Raw genomic sequence first — 9,921 nt, 5'->3', positions numbered from 1 at the left:
ATGATCAGCCAGGTTTGGGTGTTCTTTTTTGGTTCTAATGCAATAGAAAGCACTATATTAGAGAAGGTGGTGATGCAACCAGTTATTGTGACTAAGGTAGTGGCTGTAGTAACCCGGTGAGAAGTGATGAGGAACAGAGACAAAGGGATGCACTTGAGAGTCATTTAGATAGCATGGGCAGGACTTCTCACTCCACCCTCAGCTCAGACAGTAGCTGAGAAGTGGAGCTGGAATTCCTACCTGGGTCCTCTGGCTACAGAGCCTGTGGGCTTTACTGCACAGAGCCATTTATAGCAGCTTTGTGGTTTTAAATATTTTACATTTAATTATCTTAGCATTTGTTTTGCAAATCTCCATCTTATCTCAAACTGCCTTCAAGCCTTGTATTTCTCCCTCACTCTCATAAAGACTAGGAGAGAAATAAATAAGGCCTTAAAAGTTTTAAAATATTTATTTGCTTGGGGCTGGGTATACAGGCAAGGAAAAAGTAGATTTGATTAGATAAGCACAGACTAGGGGTGAACGCAGGACACTGGGAGATGCACTGCATCTCCTCTTCTATAAATCGCAGGAGGTCTCCAGGAAACCTGAAGACAATAATCCCAGAAGCCCAGAGGGTGACCCCATTCCCTCCCCAGGGTTATTACTGGGTGTCAGGCTGGAGCAGTTCAGGAATTCAGGAAACTTGTAAAGAAACCACAACAGCCTCAACAAACATCAACTACCTCCACAATAAAACTCATTATAATTCATCTCCCTCCCACCCACAACTACAGACCTGAGGGAGGCAGGTGGGACTACGGGAGGGGCTCTTTGCTGCTCCTTCCCCAGCCTGACCCAGCCTCATCCCAGGCCTGGTTTTCCCAGCGTCTCGGGGAGGTGGGAAACTGACACCCCTATGTCTGGCACCAGAGACTGAGGACACCTCCATTCTCTGTTCACTGCCAGGTAGGTCAGGATTAAAGCAAACTGAAGCCAAAGTTATAGTCGGCAGTGCCAGGGGAAGCCTGGCCTGTCTCGGTAACTAGCAAGGCCACAATGGCTAAGCCAAACAGGTGGGAGTGGAAGTGTTGCCGGGAGAAAAAGATGGGAAGGTGGGCGTGGCGAAGGCCAACTGTAGTGCGAGGCTTCTGGGGGGAGCCTCATCCATTGAATGACCAATCAGAGAGCGGGCTGCGGCCCAGGGGTGGGACAGGGGCGTATCTTGGTCGAGATTGGCCGGGCGCAGGGAGGGGGCCGCGAGCCTCCGAGGCCTGCTGCTTGGCAATTCCGCGTTATATACCGCAGTGGCGGCGGTGGTGGAAGCCGGCTGGACTGCAGCGCACGTGCCTGGATCTGACGCTCTTCGGCTTGCCGCGTAGTACCTTGGGTTCTGGGTCTGGTCAGTCCTGCCCCAAGGTTCGCTCCATCCTCGGTCCCCTAACTCTCGTCCGGCTCCCTAAGCTCCCGACCTCAGCATCTGCAGAACGAAATGGTCACAGCCATGAATGTCTCAGATGAAGTAAAGCAGATGTTCCAGCCCTACAACTTCGAGCTGTTCCAGGACATAAGGCCCGTTTTGGAGGAGTACTGGTGAGACCTGGAGAAGGGGAAGAGCCGTGTCAGGGGCCCAACTCTGATGATTGCTATTTCGGGGGATTGGCGGAAGAGGAGGAGGGCGATACACAGAATACCCACAGTGATTTTGCTAAAGAGCAAAGGTATCGGGCTCCCCAGTACTGGCTTCACGTACCCGTTGTCCAAGGTGCAGGTAGTGTGGCACCTCAGAGAGGTTAGGTCTGGAAGAAAGGAAGGCAGAAATAAGAGGATGGGGTGAGGAATGTGGGAGGAGACAGAAACCAAGAGGAAAGAGTGTAGTGAGAACTGGTCTCTGAAGAATGGAGTTGATCTGAACTCCTACTCGCACCCACCTTATAGATGACTCTCCATCCTTTGTGGCCGCATGTGTGCACATGCGTGCATAGTGCTGGTACCCGGGGACAGCCTTCCCTTCACAGTTATCATCTTGTTCCTCAAATGCTGCATCATCCCTGCTGTGGAGAAGGAGACAAAATCTAGATACTCTTCCAAAATTTCCTCGGGCTTTTCCCAAGAGCTCCTCAGAGGTGTTTGTGGGTTGACTTTGTGCTCCAATTTGTCATGACCCAACCAGGCAGAAGCTGTTGCCACATTCTTCTTACACCACAGTCCTGGGTTGCTTCTAGGCATGGGTCAGCAGCTGTCACCTGCTCCCAACCCCATTGAGAGAGCAGTAATCAAAGAAACCTTGGACATAGCCCCTGCCCTGTGCTAGGTACTTTGTATATATTAACACTGTCAGGAAAGGAGTGGTATTCCCCTCTTACAAAATAAGGGGAATACTAATGCTCAGAAAACTAAGTAGTTTTTCCAGTGTCACACAGCTAGTAAATGGCAGAAGTAGGACTCCAACCCAGAGCACTCACCTGGGGATATGAGTGGGCATTCCTCTAACCAGCACCTACCCATAAGCCCATCCCCTCTCCCTTCTGCCTGCCAGGGCAACCTCATTCACCATAGCTCTGATCTACCTGCTGCTCATCTTTGTGGGGCAGAACTACATGAGGGCACGGAAGGGCTTCAACCTGCAGGGACCTCTCATCCTTTGGTCATTCTGCCTTGCAATCTTCAGGTAAGACCCCCCCCCACAACCCATCTTATAGACCCTAGACCCACATTCTATCCCTAAAAACTTTCTAGAAACCTCAATTGTATCAACTCCCCAAGTTCTGCCCCCTAACTCTCTTCCTATCCCATTCTCTCAGCTCTAACTCTCTCCTCAGGTTCCACCCTCCTCCCATATTCCCGTTTTCCTTCTGCAGTCCCCGAACTAGCTGTCTCTGCTCTCTCTCACAAGTCCTCTTGTGCTCATGGAGTCTTGGTACTTCCAACATTTTCCCCAGCCTCTAATACTCTCTGCATCTAATACCCTATCCCAAGACCTCCCAATAACTTCCCCAGCCCCTTCTTCCCATATTCCGCCCCCCCAAACTCCTTCGATCACCCCCCATCCTGCCACCCATCTCCTCCCATCCCATGAGCCCTATTCCCTAATTCAACTTTCAGTCCCAACCTCCAGCACTCCCTGGTCCTTCTCTAGCCTTCATGTCTTCTAGATTACTGGTTGGCTCTACCAGGTTGGCCACAGGATCTCAGAAGCTGTGACCCATCCCCTGTGGAGCGGGGGGAGGTGGTGGAATTTGACCAGGTGAAGCGTGGATTGGTGCCTGGGAATGACCCTTATACCCTTTTCCTCTGTCCCATTTGAGTATCCTTGGGGCAGTGAGGACATGGGGCTATACGGGGACTGTGCTACTTAGGGGAGCCTAAAGAAAACTGTATGCTTCTTCATCTTCACCGATAATCCCATAATCAAATTCTGATCCTGCCACTTTGTCCTCAGCAAGATCATTGAACTTGGTGAGTGGCAAGGCTTCGTCTCTCTGGTGTCCAGTCAACTGCACCCCTCCTCAGGGCCCCCCCGCCTTACCCATCACATGGAAAGTCCCTTCCCCACCCCTGGGTCCTAACAACACCTCTCACCCAAGCCCCTCCTTAGATTCTCTGCCACAAAAACCCCTCTCCCTGCCCTGACAATTCCCCATATGCCCCCACGTCCAGTGCGGAGGGTGGTCCCAACACTGGGTGGTATGCCAGCTATGACTCCCCATCTCCCAGGAGACACAGCCTTCATCATCCTGTATAAATGGCCACTCATCTTTGTGCACTGGTACCACCACAGCACAGAGCTAGTGTACAAGAGCTTTGGATACAAGAACAAGGTGGCTGCAGGCGGCTGGTTCATGACCATGAACTACGGTGTACGTGCCATCATGTACACCTACTATACTCTGAAGGCTGCCAAAGTAAAGCCCCCCAGGTGGTTTCCCATGCTCGTCACCAGCCTGCAAATCCTGCAGATGTTTATGGGAGCTACTGTCGGTATCCTGACTTACATCTGGAGACAGGAACAGGGATGCCATACAACAAAGGAACACCTCTTCTGGTCCTTCATCTTGTATACAACCTATTTCCTCCTCTTTGTCCAGTTCTTCCACCAAAACTATGTAATTACCAAGGTCAAGGCCAAGACCAAGAGCCAGTGAAGGGTTGGAGAAAAGAAGGAGCCCTGAGCTCTCTCCTCCCCAGGGCACTGAAGGGCTGAGCTTAGGTTTGGGAAAATAATTAGGATGCCTTTTCTGCATGGTTTCCCCACGGGATGTGTACCCCAAGGTGGCAGGAGGTTATGACAGTCAAGAAGTGTCACCCCTGGGGTGGGGGTGTGATCTAGTACTTTGCTGTTTCTGTTTTTAATGTGAAGGCCAAACAGTCCCTGGGATGGAGTGGGACTGAAGAGGCTCCCCAGAGCTGAGTGATCTATATTTCCAGAAATCTTTCTTCTTCTTGCTCTATTTTTTAAATTAAAGATTTCAACAAGGTTTTTGGGGTTTGGGGATTTTGAGGATGAAGGGGACTGCTGTGATGGAGGAGGGCTGCTGGCAGTGGGTGAGAAGCTTAAGAGGGTGTGGTGTGTGGAAGGATGAGTCACACACAGACACTCAATAAGAATACTAGGCCTGGTAGGCACTTAATAAATGTCTGTTACAGACCAGAAGTTTATTGCTGTTAGAGGCCCAAGCCCCTCATAGGAACAGTGAGAAACAGCTGCAGAAAGGTGGAGTAACTTTTTCTAAAGTCATAGGCTTCCTAAGCTGCAGAATTGACATCTTTAAGTAAGCATTCGAGATCAGACCTTCCAATTATCCTCCATGAGACCACGAGGTGGCGCTGCAGTACCAGCTTTGTCCAAGCCATACACACCTACACACGCACGCACGCATGCGTGCGCCGCTCAGCTCCAGGAATCCCCAGGCTTCCCCGTCTTGGTGATGGTGGCCTGGGGAGGACTGAAGCCCTAGAAGCCTGGACCCCTATCTGTTTCCTGTACACCCAGCTCTCCTTTAGACATGGGGAAGGATAAGGGGAGAAGGCTCAACCGCAACTCTGAATCATCAGGCCTTTGACAGTCCGCGCACGTTTATTTCATTTATCTTTGAAAACCGGGGAAGGGGAGTCTGGAGAAGGCGGGGTGGACCAAGGGTGAGTTGGCCCCCCGGGGAACTGGTCCCTGTTCCTGGCCTCAGTTCCAGGGGCGCGGACTAAGGGCCCAGTCCACCCCTCAGGCCTGGGAGGGGGAAGGCTCTCTCCTGAGCCGGCCGCCTCCCCAAGCCCGACTGCCCCAGCACCCCTCTCAGACCCCGGGGCGGGGGCAAGCCAGGCAAGACGACCCCAGTCCGTAGAGGCCGTAAATTATCGCCCCCGCCCTCAGGGATGATCGACGGGCGGGGCCATTCACACAGGCCGTTCCACTGCGTACTGGCACGGACTGAGGTTGGCGGCCGGGGGCGGCCCGGGCACGGTGGGGTAGCTGAAAGTGGCGTGCTGTTTGGCCTTGAGCCTCAGGCTGGCCAGACTCGAGTTACACGGGTCCCGATATACGTAGGGGGAGGAGGCGGCTGCTGCTGCGGCTGCGGCGGCCGAGGCGTAAGGGCAGGATACTGCCCCGGAGGACACTGCGGCCGGAGCCAGCCCGGGGGGCCCCCCACCTAGGCCCTGCAGGGCCCCGGGCCCTGGCACAGTGCCCGGGGCAGTCGCGGCCGAGGGGACCATGGAGGCGGCGATGGAGCTGGGTGGCGAGAAGACAGGCTGTGAAGCCAGAGGCCCCACGTTGACCGAGTTGAAGGCGAACGGGAAGGTCTTGGCTGAGAGCGGCGGGCCCAGCGCCTTGGGTGGCCAATTGCCGTACGAGTAGCCGGGGTACACCTCCTCGTAGGGCGGCACCAGCCCCCCTAGCGGCGCCGCGAAGCCGCCCTTGCACAGCTCCGCCTGCTGACTGCGCTCGCGCTTTCGCCACTTGGCGCGCCGGTTCTTGAACCACACCTGTGGGCGTGGGAGAAAGGCTGTCAGGGCCCGGCCCTCGCAGTTGTTTGGTGGGTGGGTCGCCCAGGCAGGGGACCAAGCGGGGTCCGGGGCCGGGCGGAGCATAAGCGAGAGGAGGTGGTGGAGCATAACCACCCCAGAAACGGGAATGGGGTGGTAGAGCAGCCGGTCGGGGTGAGGGAAGAGCTCACGGAGTCAGCGGGCTGAGAAAGAAACAGTCTGCCGCAGAACTGAGTCGGGGGCGACAGGGCTGCGGGGGTGGGCAGCAGGATCGGGTCTAGGAGAGGTGAAGAGGGGAACCAGAGACAGTGCCAGGGGAGAGGGAGCGCGCCGTCTGGAGTGAAAGGATGCAGGAAGAGCAGAGATTGGAGGCTGGCGGAAAGAAGGTCGTGCGGGCAGGGGCCGGGGCCGGGGGACGTCGGGTGTTGGGTCCGAGGATGGGGCAGGCAGGGCAGAACTACAGGATGCTGGTTCCGAAGCTACTTGCGGAGCGGCCCGCGAGAGGGAGGCCCGGGATGGAGTGAGGGTGGCGGCTCTGGGGGTGGGGGGCGGCGTACCCGCACGCGGGCCTCGGTGAGGTTGGTCCACACGGCGATCTCTTCCCGCGTACTCATGTCGGGGTAGCGGTTCCTCTGGAAGGTCGCCTCCAGCTCCTGCAGCTGCTGGCTGGTGAAGTGCGTGCGCTGCCGCCTCTGCTTCTTCTTCAGCGAGCTGTCTTCGGGGGAGCCGCCGGGCAACGAAACCGAGGCCTTCTCCGAGTCTGGGAGCCGGGGTGGGGTCGGTCACAGCGCGTTCTTGCCTGTGCGGATTCCCGTGCTCGGGGACTTCCTCGGCGGGGCCCCTCACTCCCACCTGGGCTTGCACTCCCGGGTCCCACCCTCGTTAGGGATGGAGCTGTTATTTTCCCCACCCCCCAGAAGGTGGCGCGCTCACCGCTGTGCTCTTGGCCCTTGCAGCCGTGTTCCGGGATTGGGGGGTGGGGGGTGCCCCCATCTGACAGCGAGAGGGCGGGGCTCCGGGCCTCTGCCTCGCTGAGCAGGCCGAACTCCATGGGGGGAGGACTCTGGAGGGAAGCGAAGACACAGACCTGGTTAATGGGAAGAAAATCTCCGGGTTATCCGGTTCCCAGTAGTGTTTCCCCACTAGTTCTCTGCCACCGACATAAAGCTACCCCTGTGTAGGGTGCCCTAGGATAGAATGGTGAAACAGCAGCCTAAGGCGGGGAGAGGTGTATACTCAAGAGATTTTATACACAGTTATACACACTAGACTTTGATTTCTTCAGTGTTGGGCACCTAGAACCCTGCCTGGTGCACTGTTGGTGTTCAACAGATATTTATTGAATTAATGAAAACCACACTGTTGCACACCACATACCATACACCACATACTCAAAAATTAAATTCCCTCTCACACGAGTGCCCAATATCCCCTTAAACTCAAACATGCCTCTCAGCCAGTCACACCTGAGACGCAGTCTGAACCTGTGTTATTCACTCTCCAGTGGGACAGATTTGATTTTGAACCAGGCCTTATATGTCTCCCATAAGGAGAATCACTGCTATCATTTATGAGTACTTACTATGTGTCTTCACCTCATTATCTCTCCCCTCACAAGAATGCATCAATATTAGGTATGATCACCCTTTTTCAGGTGAGGAAACTGAGACTTGAAGTAATGATTAAGGTTAAAGAGCTTGTAAGCAGTGGAGCTGGGATCTGAACCAGGTCTGGGAGATTCCTAAACTGCTTCTCTTGGTTTGCTTTTTCAGACTGTGTTCTTTGGGGCCCTCCTCACAAACCCCCTCAGGGACTGGAACTTAGGGCTAACCTCAGGGACAGAGATCTAGCCTGATCTTACTCGGGTCTACTTCAACTAGGGCAGCCCTGCTTTTGTCTGTTTTGTTTATGCTTTCTGGAGAGATTTCATTTGAAGAAAGTCTTCCATGATCAAAAACAAGTTTGAAAATCACTCTCTGCTTCTATACCTGCCCAGACACACACTGCACCCTACCAGTCACCACTGTCACGCACAGCTTCTTGCTGGCCCACCCCAGGCTGTGGATGTGGGCTTCTTAAAACCCCCTTCCTACCCTTACTCCCTATGCCAAACCTTACCTGACATTGCCCAGGAGCCTGCCTGGGTCCCCCTCCAAGTCTCCCCTGCAGGGTCCCCTTTCCTTCTGGCTCTCCCAGGCCCCCTCTGGTGGGGGGAAGGGAAAAGGGCACTAGTGGGGCTCAAGACTCCAGATGCCTCTTGGTCAGAGGAGAACCAAAGGAGGCTGGGGACAGAGAAACAGGGATGAAAAGCTGGGTAGGAGGGGTCCATCTGCCTCCCCATTAACAGGGACTTAATGCAGGCTGTGCAAGGTGGCATTAATGTGGAGGATTAGCCTAGATTGAGACGTGTGTCACTTGGCTGCTCTGAATTTATTAGGAGCCTTTCTCAGGGAGGCGCAGATGGGCAGCGGCCTGTATTTGCACATGGTAATGCCCCCTTCAACAAGCTCAGAGATGACAGCTGTCCCCCCACCTCTCCACCTCTCAAGCTAGATTGGGGATGGGTCAGAGGTCAAGGCAGGAGGTTGAGAAACAGTCCCTGTTCTTTCCACAGGCAGAGAGGACTAGACCTTGGACCCTCTCCTAGGGTTGGAGAAGCAGGGCTGAATGGAACCCCGGGAAGGAAGGAGAGAAGTCAGGCCAGGGGTGGGGCTGCTCTGCTTCCCTCCCCTTCCAGATATGAGGACTGGAGCCAGAGGCTTAGGGCTGGCCCAATGATGCTCCAATAGAAGGGAGAGGCCATTGGGAGGGACCTGGAGCAGCCTTGACTAGTAGCTCTTCCCAAGTAGCTGGGGAGGCTTAGAACTGAGAGCTGGAAAAAGGGGTGCTCTGAAGTCTCTTCATACCTAAGATGCCCTCAAAATTGCAAACCATGCCTCTGACCTCTCCAGAGGCCCACAGGAGCAAGGCAGAGCTGGGAAAATAGGGACAGTTGGGTTTCCCTGTAGGGAAAGCTGAATCCCACCATTGCCGTTCATCCTTCCAGTCTGCTTTGCCTCCAGACTTCCCATTTTCCAAACTCCCGTTCGCCCAGCATTCCATACCTGTGTCTTGGTTTCACCCTTTATTTCAGCAGAGGGAGGCAGGGTGAGGAGAGATAAGGGCCAGAATAAAAGACGAGGCTGAGAAAGCAGAGTTCAGGCTGTGTGTTCCCAGAGACAGACAGACACACATGCAGACACACACGGGCCCCCACTCAGACAAAATAAGCACCAGGACTTGGAGCTAGAGGCCTACAAACACACACTCTCCCACACGCGCTCCCACATTCAGGCAGACGGACACACCGTCACACAGTCTCCTCTCTCTGTGACAGGGACAGCTGCCTCGGCTGTTTTGGAGCTAGCCATTATCCTCCCCCTTCCCCTTCCTGGCCCCTTTGAACCGCAGCTCTCAGTCCCAGGAACTAAGGACTCTGTGGGGGAGGAGGAAGCCAAAGGAGCCACGGGAGGGAGTGGTCTACACTCAGTGGCTGCTGGAGAGAGACTGTTTGGCTGAGTGGGGAGAAGGTATGAGAATGCTGGAAAAAGAGGATTGGGTAGCAGTGGGGGGCAGAAACTGACGAGGCCCCTCCTGGGAAAGTAATCTGGTATACCCCAAAGAAACTAGGATTGGAGTCAAAAGATCTGGGTTCACGTCCTGGCTCCCCAACTTACTAGCTGTGTGTCCTTGGCAAATTACCTATCTAGGCATATTTTTTCATCTGTAAAAGTGAGATTATGATCCCTTCCCTATCTACCTTCAGTATTGTTACAAGGTTAAAATAAAACATAACATTTAAAAATGGGTAGGGGGCTTCCCTGGTGGTGCAGTGGTTAAGAATCCACCTGCCAATGCAGGGGACACGGGTTTGAGCCCTAGTCCGGGAAGATCCCACGTGCCGGGGAGCAATTAAGCCCGTGC

At 54.5% G+C, this 9,921-nt stretch overlaps 2 protein-coding genes across 2 annotated transcripts; one reads left to right on the top strand and one right to left on the bottom strand.

Annotated features, from left to right (window-relative positions):
- The first annotated feature begins 1,330 nt into the window (after window positions 1–1,330).
- ELOVL3 (ELOVL fatty acid elongase 3) lies at window positions 1,331–4,124 on the top strand. Its single transcript, XM_030865581.2, is given in 5 exon segments — window positions 1,331–1,572; window positions 2,519–2,650; window positions 3,288–3,334; window positions 3,337–3,438; window positions 3,697–4,124. Coding segments are annotated over 5 exon segments (810 nt in total). The 5' UTR covers window positions 1,331–1,471.
- Window positions 4,125–5,179: 1,055 nt separating this feature from the next.
- Window positions 5,180–7,021, bottom strand: PITX3 (paired like homeodomain 3). Its single transcript, XM_030865428.2, has 3 exons — window positions 6,892–7,021; window positions 6,516–6,718; window positions 5,180–5,958 (listed from the first exon to the last, which is right to left on the bottom strand). The coding sequence occupies exons 1-3, from the start codon at window positions 7,007–7,009 to the stop codon at window positions 5,371–5,373; spliced, it is 909 nt and encodes a 302-aa protein (XP_030721288.1). The 5' UTR covers window positions 7,010–7,021; the 3' UTR covers window positions 5,180–5,370.
- Window positions 7,022–9,921: the final 2,900 nt, after the last annotated feature.

This window comes from Globicephala melas, chromosome 16, assembly GCF_963455315.2.
Source record: "Globicephala melas chromosome 16, mGloMel1.2, whole genome shotgun sequence".
Lineage (NCBI taxonomy): Eukaryota > Metazoa > Chordata > Mammalia > Artiodactyla > Delphinidae > Globicephala > Globicephala melas.
The sequence above is the reverse complement of the archived record's forward strand: the minus strand, read 5'-3'. Positions and strand labels throughout refer to the sequence as shown.

Coding starts and splice junctions, on each gene's coding strand:
- PITX3 (XM_030865428.2), bottom strand. CDS start 7,009: ATGGAGTTCGGCCTGCTCAGCGAGGCAGAGGCCCGGAGCCCCGCCCTC. Junction 6,719..6,891: donor CAAGGGCCAAGAGCACAGCG/GTGAGCGCGCCA, acceptor CCCGGCTCCCAG/ACTCGGAGAAGGCCTCGGTT. Junction 5,959..6,515: donor TCACCGAGGCCCGCGTGCGG/GTACGCCGCCCC, acceptor CCACGCCCACAG/GTGTGGTTCAAGAACCGGCG.